At 36.0% G+C, this 12371-nt stretch overlaps 2 protein-coding genes across 2 annotated transcripts; one reads left to right on the top strand and one right to left on the bottom strand.

Annotated features, from left to right (window-relative positions):
* Positions 1 to 154: 154 nt before the first annotated feature.
* ccdc36 (coiled-coil domain containing 36) lies at positions 155 to 2443 on the bottom strand. The gene is made up of 6 exons (XM_073467677.1): positions 2365 to 2443; positions 1732 to 1868; positions 1551 to 1599; positions 1366 to 1450; positions 995 to 1110; positions 155 to 904 (listed from the first exon to the last, which is right to left on the bottom strand). The coding sequence occupies exons 1-6, from the start codon at positions 2404 to 2406 to the stop codon at positions 155 to 157; spliced, it is 1179 nt and encodes a 392-aa protein (XP_073323778.1). The 5' UTR covers positions 2407 to 2443.
* Positions 2444 to 3963: 1520 nt separating this feature from the next.
* Positions 3964 to 10657, top strand: c6h1orf159 (chromosome 6 C1orf159 homolog). The gene is made up of 9 exons (XM_073467414.1): positions 3964 to 4102; positions 5598 to 5678; positions 5777 to 5861; positions 7373 to 7468; positions 7569 to 7625; positions 7847 to 7981; positions 8141 to 8166; positions 8310 to 8334; positions 8623 to 10657. The coding sequence occupies exons 2-9, from the start codon at positions 5607 to 5609 to the stop codon at positions 8724 to 8726; spliced, it is 600 nt and encodes a 199-aa protein (XP_073323515.1). The 5' UTR covers positions 3964 to 4102; positions 5598 to 5606; the 3' UTR covers positions 8727 to 10657.
* Positions 10658 to 12371: the final 1714 nt, after the last annotated feature.

Raw genomic sequence — 12371 nt, 5'->3', positions numbered from 1 at the left:
ACAGAAACATTTATCAATGTGTTCATTCTTCAGAAAACTGAATTACTCGACAGCTAATAGAACATAGGTCACATCTTATAATAACTATAACAAATACTTTTGACTTATTTCAAAAGTAACAAAATAAATGCTTCGTTGTTCTGAGCCCTTTCCTCTAAAAGCCTAAAAAAGAGTCGCCATCCATGTCAAACAACTGCCAGAGGCCTTCAGGTTTCACTGGGGTCCCTGTCCGGGACTCCGCTGAGAGCTTTTCTAAGATGGGTTCGATTCCTGGGTGGCACACAGAGCTGTTGCTGTCCTGAGACCAGCAGCTAAGAGGGGTGATGAAACAACCAGCAGCTACGGATTTCCTCTCCCTGTTCACCGGTGGTACGCGGTCTGGGTTGACTGCACTGTCCTGGCTGGTTACTGTGTTCAGATCACGACGCTCACAGAGAGGCGCTGACACATTCTGTTGTTTGTCACAGTTCAGGAGAGGCTGACTGTTTTCATCCGTGACTCTATGCTTACTCCTCTGTGAGAGCACCAGCGGCCTCTTTTTGCGCTTCCTATGGCCTCTCAGAGTGAGCTTCCCCTTTCCTATGAGGCAGCGGGTACCTTGAGGGGGGACTTTAACCTGATTGTGTTCAAGATTTTGTGTCATACTTGTAGGCTGTGTCCCCTCAAGCTTGTTGTCCTGTAGGATGTTGGAAAATGACTGTTCCAGCCCTGGTGATGTCTGAATGGCACTGTCCATCACTCTCTCGGGGCAGGGTTTGACAGAGTGCTCTGAAACTAGAGTGCAGAGCAGCTTAAGAGCATCTTCAAGCATTTGTTTTTCTCTCTCCTGCTCCTCTCCCAGAGACTCCAGACTACTCTTTAAGCTTTGCAGGTTTGAATCAAATGTTGATGAGACATCTCCACTCTAAAAGATAAAAATTATAGTCATTACTGATCAGAAACATTTATTGGCCACAAAAATCTTCTGAGCATAAGCTACATACAGACTATTCACCTTTTGAACCATCTCCTCCAATTCAGTCATCTTCTCTTTCTGGGAATTCACTTTACTCAGCAAAGTATCGAACTGCTGGGAAACGTCCTTCTGTAGACTGTTGAGATTATTTTGCACTGGGATGGAGGAATATAAAAGATAGAAATGAGCATAGTGAAAAAAAATCTTTCATCTAATTGCAGTGAAGTCAACACAACTTAAAAAATGTGTAACCATCATTGGGAAAGAGCACCATCTACTGGTAATATGAATTGTTTGCTCACTTCTTTATTTTTATTTTACTAAATAAACTAGCTCCACAATATGCAGAGAGCAAATCTAAGTTCGATAATGTAAACAAAAAATACAAATGAATAAATTAGGAAACTCACATGTTGATGCAAAATTGTCAAATTTTTCAAGGACTATTTGGCAAACAGCAGTATTTCTCTCTGTGCCAGCGACCAGTTGTTGGATCTGACAAACAATGCACAATTTTTTTACTTTACATTTTACATCAAGAAAAGAGGAGCTGTATAATGAAAAGGTAACAGAATGGATGCCTATTATCACTTACACTGTTGAGAGTTTCTCGAAAATGCTGACATTCTTTGGCTAAAATATCACTGTGAAAGCAAAAGGACAGATACAGCATATTTAAAAATTTCAGTGAGTGATTAGGCTACTTCATCTATAATCCCACAAAAAGTATAAATTCAAGTTCATGTTACGAGTGATAAAGAGAAATAGAGACATACCTGTCAGCTTTTTCTTTTGCCCTTTTCTTGTGCTCCTCAAATTTGTCCAGTAATCCAAAACCTTTGCTTTTGTCCTTTAAGTCTCCAAACAGGAGAGGTTTAGTGTGATAACTGCTTAAAACCTTTGGGTCACTCCCCTAAATAATCCAAGAAGATTGATGTTAAGGGATATACACACAAGACATAGTTATTTTTCACATAATCTAAGTGATGATCAATTAAACTGTAAGCACTCGTGGTCCTATTCATGCATAGAAACAAGTGGCCTCCTGCATTACTGCACTTTATCATCATGGCCCTTTAAGTGGACTAATAAGTCTTACAATAATGTATATGCATTTAGTATATAGAGACAAGGGGAGACTCCGTTTTGGATATATCATTTTAAGAAATAAATGTACGTATAAAGTTACTGAAGGAACAAAAGCAGAAAGATGGCAGCCCCACATATAGCATCACTTGTTATTTCAGACTTTTCTAACAGTGCAACAAACCTGCTATACCCATGTCAGCTGTCCCATTATTACTTATAAATACTATACTTAGTTTAAACTAAATGTAAGTAATAATACCCATTAAACTAATGGGGTTTGTCCGTGCCCCTGGGTGCTAGAATATATTACTGCCTCTCACCTCTTGTGAACTTTGTTGGGAGGTCCTGGATGACACACTCATATCTTGTGACAAGCCTTGAGAATTATCAGGCCAAAACTGAGACCCAAAGAAAATCTGAGAGTCTGTAAAACTGGGGTAACCGCTGGTAGCCACATTCCTGTCAATTGTTTTGCCCCCACAAGTTTGATGAGTGAAGAAAACACAAACACACAATTTGTTTGATCCACAAAACAGAGGCAATATTTGAAGAAATCACGTCAATGCACAAAAACACACATACAATTGGTGTAATAAGTGATATGACACTGTTTTCCAGATTAAAAACCATTGACAACGGCTTCATGTAATATTATTTAGTTGGAGAGAAGTAATGGTGTGAGAGCACACTTGAGCTAGTCACCTGCTTCCAGTTGGGATGCTCAGCATTTCTTTAATGTTCCTCATGTGATTCATTGTGTTTAGTTACCTGTTTGTATAAACGTAAGATAACAAGTTATGAGCAATTTTAGCAACTATTTCTTATCATGAGGATCAATTTAACTCCAGACAGATGTGTTGAGGTCATGGCAATTAGCTTTAGTTGGCTAACTTTAAAGCTAATTTAGAAAGTGCTTCAGTAGCTAGCTAGCTATTAATAAGCTAACATGAAGTCAATTTAAACCTAAATGACCATTAACTTTTTGAGCTAAAAAAAAAATCAGATTATACCTTTTCCTTCGGGAAGTCATGTAAATACACGTAAATGTAAAGTTAATGCTAAAATACATTTTAAAATGGACTCACAGTTAGCAGGTTAGCATACTCTGTGGACACGGGTGAGCTCGCGAGTGTTTATCTCCCGCCGATCCTCCAGGGAGACGCTAGGCCGCGTTCAGGTGCCGTCGGAAAAATCCCACATGCAATGGGCCCGCAATATAATGATAATATATATTTATTCATTTAAAAAAACATACGCAAGTTTAGCTTCAATGTGTGGGGAAAATGCACAGTACTCCATTCAGGTGCAATGACACTACCATGGTATTGCGCATACTGGCTAACTGGTAAATGTGATGGAGGCATCAATTAGGCCTACACCTGTGCTTTTCCTGCTGTGACTAGTTCAAATGTCTCCTGTAAGAGTAGCTACCTATACAATATAGGCTATATTGTATTATTAACATGAAAGGAAAACAATCAAGAATCTGAATAGAAGTAGCAGCCAGCAGTTCTTCAACACGTTGAGCTCTGCCAATGAGAAGATTTCAGGTGCGACACAATTAAGCTTTCATTTCAAGGTTTAATTTAATTAAATATGATCAAATTCACATTGCAGTGGTATTCATTTCAGGGGAAAAAAATGATATTCAATGTTTAATTTAATTTCAGATTAAATTTCAGAAAATATGTTGTCCTTTTTTAAAAGGGCTCCAATTTCGCAGCATTTCTATTTCTATCTTTAATGTTTTCATCATTCTAATCTTGATTTCCATCTATTTTTTTTATTTGCATGTTTTCCGTGCAGGCTTTCCAGCACAAAAACGCACAGGGTTTTATTTTGAAAAGCGTACCCGGAAGTGTCGATGCTAAATGAAAGCAGGTAGCTATGAGAGCTACGCACTGTAGGATAATCTGTGCTTGAACTGCAGAGTGTGTTGATGACAAAGCTGTCAGAAATATAAGTGACTGTCTGTTAATACCTCTGCGGCGGACCAGATCTGACGTGGGTCTAACCGCACCTAGGAGTTTGGTCAGGCCAAAGCCTAGTGTTTGGCTGGTGAGTTAACTTTTTGTATTCCCAAATTCAGCAATGTGCAGCTGCCCAGTCTGAGACTGTAAACATACTCGATAACGTAAAACAGATTTAAATGGATTAGTAAAATCAGCCTGTGTGTCGCTGACATCGTTGTTTTAGCCCTGACTGCTAGCTCAACCACGACACAACTTCATCCCAGTGACAGGTGCTAGCTAGCTAAACACCTTGGTTGTTTCCTGTATGTTGTAACTCCACTGACGTTAGCACATCAGTGTCATTTTCAGAGACACTAGCTGTGTTGTTTAACTCTTTAAGTAATGAGATTTGCAGTAAGAAATGTAGGTGTAAAAGTTGAGAGTTTTAACGTAAAGTCAAGCAGAAAAGTGTATTATTTGACATTTGTTGAAGACTGCCCCCTTACATTATAAGTGAGTAAATATTTAAATGATATTTAAACTGGATGTGGGTGACTCATTTGTGTAGTTTGTAATGCAGCACTGACCATTATCTTCAAGGTGATTGTTAACTTGTCAAATGTATTGATTGATTATCAGCCAAGTTAAGGAAGTAATAATTTTTATAAGAGACGGATAGAAATCCTGATGTTGCTCACTGTTAGTGACATATGGAGGGGTGCAGAACATGTAAATTTACTCTAAATTGGGGCAAAAGCAGCCTGATATTGGAAAATCTATATTATTGGCTGTATATCAGCATCTGTGAAATTACCCGACTCAAAATTAGTTAAGGATATTGCAATATGGGTGCATATATGCGTGTGCATGTATATGCAATAAAAGTCAATTGAAATGAGTCACAGGGTTTTTGGGGACCTAAAATATTCACAAAACACAAAATATAAATTCAGATATGTAACAGAATAAACAATCAAGTGAAACAATAAAATATCCCTAACTAATTTTGAGTAGTGTACTATATATATCTCTCCGATAAATGGAGTCAATAATATCACCTAAGGTCTGCATAAATCACAGGTTAGGAACTTTTTTTGGTTATTAAATTATTGGTTATCAAGCAGGTAGTTATAGGTTATCAGTATTGGCTGAAAAAAAATCCATATTGTGCATCCCTACAAAAAAGATTCACGAGTGACTATGTTCAGCTGTTTGAACACGTTATCAAACTACTATCCTGTTTGTATATACATTTTAGATATACATAACAGCATTTCCCCTAGTCATAATTGTATTCTCACTAATCAGAACAGTGATTTATATATCCTCAATAACATTCTTACAAGTTTTACCGTTCCTTGTAATAATATTTTGTTTGGTTAACAAATCGCAGATTACTCAAGACAGAAACTTAACTGAAACTTATTTGAATTACTCTGGTTATCTTAATTATTAAATATATATGACACTTTAATTAGATAAATATCCAACCAGTCAAACAGTATTTTATTTAATCATTCTTCTTTCCTGTAGGACTTTATGGCTAAAGGTATGCCAAAGTAAGCGATGTTTGTCTAATTCAACTCTGTTTGATCTTTTAGGGTTCGAATATGGCTCTGTCATTCCTTTTGGTCTTGGCTGCAACTGTGATTCTTATCAGACCCGAGACACCCGTAACTAAGGTAGAAAATGAAAGTTACCCCAGCCAATGGGCCGTTGTGTGCTTTGTTGAGGTTGCACTGAATTGTGACTGAATCTGTAAATGCTGTTCCGTCTGCAGGCCCTACATCAGAACTCGCTTGAGTGCTGTGGCGAGAAACAGAGAGCGAACAACTCATGTTCAAATGACACACACTGTGAACCAGGTACTGTGGATATACAGACACATATATCACTAAGAGTTATGACCTGAAAACATCACTATTATTTTATTGTCAGCTATAAATTAGTCTGAGTGAAATGATTACTTTGATGAATGGAAATACATAAAGCCTCCAAAGTCAGACTTCTACTGTTATTCTTTTCAGTCTTATGCTTGCTCTGCTTTTAACAAGATAATGTCTTGTGCAAAATGCATCATATTTTAAAGATAAAATAACATCGTAGGCACTTTTGGACCTCTACAAAGCCTCTGACTATTCAATAGCTAAGGTTCAGTAAAAAACAGAGTCATTTAAGTTTCAACTGAATTTACTAGATTTGTTATTTCATGTAAAATATTTATGTATTAAAAAAGTATGCTATGCTTCTCATGCATATGAGTGCTAATACAGATTGATTGCATTAAAAATTCATTAAAGATATTAGTGTTGTCTTGATAATGACATTTCTAACTTCAATACAGTACCTTGAGAAATATTGATATTCAGTACCACAGGGAAAACTGACATTGAGGGCATAAAATCTTTAATTGTTATTAAAGATAGATATACCAAGCGTATGACATGACAACGGTATACAACTTTTCTTTCTTTTTCTTGGCTAGTAGCAGAGAACAGCTATAGTAAACATTAAATATCACACTTTATTTCGTAATCATTTGTTTTTTAATCTTTAGATGAAACCTTTACAAATAATGTGTGTGTATCAACTCACTGTCGGAAAGAAGGGAGAGTGAGAAAACGCAGCTTGTACTGGTGCATTGATACAGCTGAGAAAAAAAGTGCTGAAACCATTTCAAATATTCACAATGAATATGTATTAATATTTCACTTCAAGACATAATGGCACTGAAGAGATGTCTTAAAAGAATTTAAAGAGGATGTACCAAGAACAGACAATGAGTGTCGCACGCTGTACAAACATTACATAAACAATTTTTTTATGTTTCAGTTTCATTTCTCTGCTTAAAAGAAAAAGAGAAAGTATGACTGTGTTGTTGTTGGAGACAGTTTGCTCCAGCAGGCTTCAAGGACAGTCAAAGGATTGAAAAGGTCAAATAAACAGTTTCAATAAAACACATGGTGGCCCTGACAGCTCAACTCACGGAAAACACATGGAAATAGACAAAACATGCAGCATTTAGAAAAAACGCTGCAAATAGAGAAAAGACAATCACAGATTTGCTCGTGCTTCATCAATTTTTATGTATTTTCCTAAGTTGCAGTGCAAAGAGCTTTCAGGGCTTTAAACTTAAAAAAAAAAAAAACCTTAATTAGTGAGGCTATTTTTTTATTTTATTTCAGTAAGTACCAGTCATTATATATAAAGCAATTAATGTAACAGAAGTTAAAATCACATAAGTTTGTCATGTTCACTTCTATCTTGTTACAGTTACACTGCAGGGTGAAATGAATGTTTTTTTCAGGACTAGAATAGCAAAGGGCATGAAGTGTTAAATATAAAGTTAAATCTATTCTTCTTATGAATTGTTTAGGATGCTTCTTGCGTGTCCTTGAGAACAGCAACACTGTTTGCATATTCTGTGACTCAGCAGCTGTGGATCTGGAGAACATAACAGTCTGCACCTACAGTAAGGACTGGGAACTGTCTACTGACTGTTTTTGAATACATAAAAAGCCAAATGTCATCTGTCATGTTTTTTTAATTTGACCTTTCTGTGTGTTCACTAGACTACACAGTGGAGAAGAAAAACCACACAACTGTAACTACTGTCATTCCTAAAATTGGTAAGATATCACTTCATTATTGATGGATTTACTTATTTCCTTATGTATAATTATTTATTTCATGGCTTTACTGTAATGTGTCTGTGAGTTTAAAATATTGGAACAAACCCTGTAAATTCAGTGTCATGCAAATTTTTGTTTTTCAAGTGTCTGCAGCAGCAGGTAAGCTCCTCGGCATGTTTCTAATCAACCGCTTCCTGTTTCTCTCTGCCTCTGAGCAGGAGGGCCGGGTGTGGCGGCCTCTCTTCTTCTGGGAACACTGTTGATCAGCCTGTTCCTGATCCTCTCCGTTGCCTCGTTTTTCTACCTCAAACGCTCCAACCGACTCCCGGGCATCTTCTACCGCCGCAACAAGGGTAAACACTGCACAGCACAGTAATTACACAAGCAGGTTTTTGTCGAACCTAAATGAAGGAACTCCTGTTGACCCACCACACCCATTAAATCTGAGATAATGTATTTGATTTTTAGTCAGTCAAACTCAACATGTAACAACATTTTCTGCACTTTTACAGCCTTCATATTCCAACCAAGTGAGACAGTAAGTCGATTTTATCGTTTGTTCATAGTTAATCACACAACACAGAACATTTTGAGCCTTGTGTAGAGACTGTGAATGTGTTTATTGTAGTCTTGCCATACAAAAACATTATTATTGACTTCTGTTTTGTTTTTCCCTTCCAGGCGGTGATGATCCCCTCCTCGTCAGGTGAGACAGCAACAGTCTGTTTTGAAACTGTGGCTGACCTTGCTGAACAGGTTGTAGTGTTATGCAAAGCTTTAGAGGAATGCAAAAGCAGTCAAGACATTACCCAGGGGTATTTGCAATGTTGGCACCAACGAGTAGCAATGACAGGCACAAAAGGTGATCCTGGGTTGTTCTCAAAAGCACAAACCGTACAAAAAGTTTAATGATGCATTGAACAAATTCAGTGCGTGTCTCCTCTTGTTTGTCAGGTGATTAAATGTTTTCGTTTGTGGTGTGTTTCCTTTGAAGTGAGGAAGCCAAGATATGTCAGAAGGGAGCGGCCCTCTGCAACATCAACAGTGAACAGTGCCATCGTACCCACCACATCCACCACTCAAGACTATAATGTGTAGGCGGAGGGATTGGAGGGCTGGTGCAGGTAGGAGAGGAGCAATGTTAGATTTTCTCATCATGTGAAGGTTCAGCGATGTGAAGAAAAAGACCAGTTGACTCGTACTTAAGTGGCCAAATGTACCTGTAGCTGCTTCTGCTGCATTTTCTGTCATTTAAGAAGAGTGTACAATTGAAAACAATCAGTATCCAGTATCTAACCTTGAAACAGTCTGGGACTTGTTCATATTAAATTAGTTTTTTTACACAGTAACTCAAATATCCCAGTAAAAAAATGTTTAAGTATTTCTATGTGATGGTGGTTTGTGTTTTCCTCAAGCAGCACTTCAGGGTCACTCCTTTGTTTTTAAGTCTAAACACTGTTTTTATCTGCTGTTTGACAGTTTGTGTTCAGGTGACTTAAACTTAAAGGTGCTATATGTAAGAATTTTAGTTAAAAAAAAAAATATCAACAGAATGTTAGGACAGTTTTTATGTCACTTCAAGGACGTCTATGTATTGTGTTGCAGAGATCATCTACTGACATAGCATGCTAACCAACTAGCCTCGTGCCTGAAAACCTCAGTCCAAAGCTCCTGTGCAAGCAGTGACAACACCAACACTACGCCAGCAGTCTGGCTAGCTGCACTGCTAACTGACCTAACTAGCTAGAAGCAACTACAGTCATGGAACAGAATACAGTTAGCAGCAGATAGCAGTTACTCTGGTGATATGCGGCCCCTGTTTGTTGGTTGTATGAGTTCAAGAGTTAGCCAATTCTTACATATTGCACCCTTTTAAGTGATGGGTTTCATGAATATATGGCCCTATCTGTTAAGGTATAGTTCGACAATAAAGGGGAATTCTGCTATTTTTAAATCCCGGCCCTATATTTACATGCTTTAGTGTGTGAAAGTTTCATACTTAGTTTTAGAATCAGTCCAATAGATCAGTAGAGACATGGCTGCAATGGTTACAACATAATCCTTTCGGACAACTGAGATTGTCAGAGTTATGCATTACAAGTGCTTGTTTTAGCTGCTGACAAGCTGAGGTTATTTTTCCAAGTGTCTGACAACTTTGCATAAACAATTTATACAGAGATAGGTTGGTACGTCTGAACCATTTATAGCCAAACATGTTAATATAGGGCCCAGGTTTAAAAATACTGGAATTCCCCTTAAAGATGATAAAGTTGTTCACTCATGTTAAATGTTATATCTTTGGTAATCTGTATGAAAACTGAGGTGGAAAAAATGCCAGAGTATTTTGGCAGATGTTGTTTTTCCACTTTGATTTTTGTAGGAAACCAGATATAACGTGTTGGTAAGTAAACATTCAAGGTGCTGTTGGATTGATTTTGTTATACAGCCAGGCTTGTGTTTCCTCCTTGTTTCCAGTCTTTATGCTAAACTAAGCTGTAGCTATATATTTTTTACTAGATACAAGAGTGGTGTTGATCTTCTCATATAACTCTCTCAAGTGTATTTCCCAAAATGTTGAAATGTTTAAAGCAGAGCCAGTCCACAGTCCAGTGATGATTGATGGAAGTCTTTCTTTTTAAGTTTGCAATCTCGATGTTGTTTTTCTTACATGTGTGGTATTTATTCTCAATTTGTAGTGCACTGAGTCTTACTGATTACAATGAGACCAACAGCATAAATTATGAGTGGATCGGGATATTTTGTGTAGAGTTAACGGGACCCTCTGTTATGGAGGACTGACACCAAAATCAAAAAGTAACAAAATAAATAAATGGCTCAATAGATAAGTTATATGCCATTAAATGCACCAAAAATGTTAAAACTAAATGTAGACATTAATTAATTTGTAACATGCTACATAAATTGATATTTCTTGTTTAAATTTGCTTCTGTATGAATTTGTCTCTGTATTAATTCCGATTTAATTTTCCATTTTATTTATTAATTTACATTTATTAATTAGTTTTCAAGAAAACACAAAAACAAAAATCTAAATAAATGCTTAGGCAAATATACATTTAAAAATGAATGAATGAATAAATAAAATGGTAAAATTACACCTAAAATACAGAAGCAAATTAAAACAAATATCTATTAATGTCACAAAAATAATTAATGCCTATATTTTCTTTTTTGTATTATTTCTGGTGCATTTCATAGCTTATTTACTGATTTACTGAGCCATTTATTTATTTAACTTCTTTTAGATTTTGACAGTTTCATACCTCCAGACTCTATTGATGGTTTGCTAGCTTTTTTTTTGCATTTTTATTATTGCATTTGTATTTATTATGTTTGTGAGCTTAACCAAGATGAATGTATTAAATCTGCATCATGCATCATACATCACATTCTACTACACAAAGCAGAAAGATTTAAAGTCATTCTCAGCAACAAAATCGTGTCTTTTCAAAGTGATCCTACAAAACAACTTCATGGAATAAAAGCATTTTTGCTCCATGAAGTAAATTTAAATCCCAATATATTTTTCTCTAAAAGCATAAAATAATTGAATCCCTGTGCACTTTATTTGTCTGAGGTCATCAGCTAATTTTAAAAAGAAATACTCTAAATAACTTGTTGCTGGTGAGTGTGATTGAGACTTTTTTGTTGTATAGATGGCAACACTATTGTTGCATGTGAACATTACTTGACTACTATTAACTTTTGCCAAATGTTGTCTGAAGAAAATGGCGTTTACTGTGTGCCATTACTGTGATAATTACTGTGCCATTATGAGCTTTAACTGCAGCCAGGAAACGTTTAGTCATGACGTGATGAATAATTGGGTATTTGAATTATATCCAGTGGCCTTTACTGTACACAAGTCTGAAACAAGACTAGTTCTGTGAGTTTTATTTGCTACATTTGATTTTATTTCTAATAGATTTCTGTCTTTAGTATACGTGAAGCCATATGAAGCGAACCAGATAAAAGGCAGCAGTCATTACATGAATATTCTTTTTTTTTTTGCTCTGTGTTTGCTGTTGTACAGATGACCATAAGCTGAATACATGTACATATTGTTTTATACAAATGACATATTGTTTTTGTAATGATGTACAAATTCTAGTTTCAATGCCATGAAGAATGTTCTGAAGATGTGTGTAATGTTTGGAGAAATAAAGCACCTTTCCATAACCATTGTTTCCCTCCGTGCAGTTCCAGTTACTATTCAGCTTAAACTTCATATTGTTCAAAGACAAATTTGACACATTTTTATACTGTGTATGTTTCTTTTGTGATTGCTGCTGCTAATAATAAACAATGCCTCACTGTGTGCCAGACAAGAATTTCTTTTTAGTTATTTTTGGTGATTTAAAGCCCTTCTAACGACAAGTGTTACAAATTAGCACCTGCAATAAACACTAAATAACCGGTAACACTTTATAATAACCATAATTAATAAATGGTACATTCATAGTTAATTAAACTTAGTAAAATGTTTTTCAATTTTAACAATTGTAAAGTTGCAACTGATGTTTATAATACTTTGTAAATGGTTAATAAATACTGCATAGTTCAACTATAAAAAATATTTGGATGCGCTTTATAAAGTAAACACGTGTATAAACCTTCGGAATTGCTTAATACATTTATAAAGCATGTCATTGTTAACACTGAAATAAACTTAAGTTTAATTGTTGTCAAAGCACTTTGGAAACTGTTTTTAAAGGTGCTATA

Source organism: Pagrus major, chromosome 6, assembly GCF_040436345.1.
Source record: "Pagrus major chromosome 6, Pma_NU_1.0".
NCBI lineage: Eukaryota > Metazoa > Chordata > Actinopteri > Spariformes > Sparidae > Pagrus > Pagrus major.
Note: the sequence above shows the minus strand (reverse complement) of the source record. Positions and strands in the feature narration are given on the sequence as shown.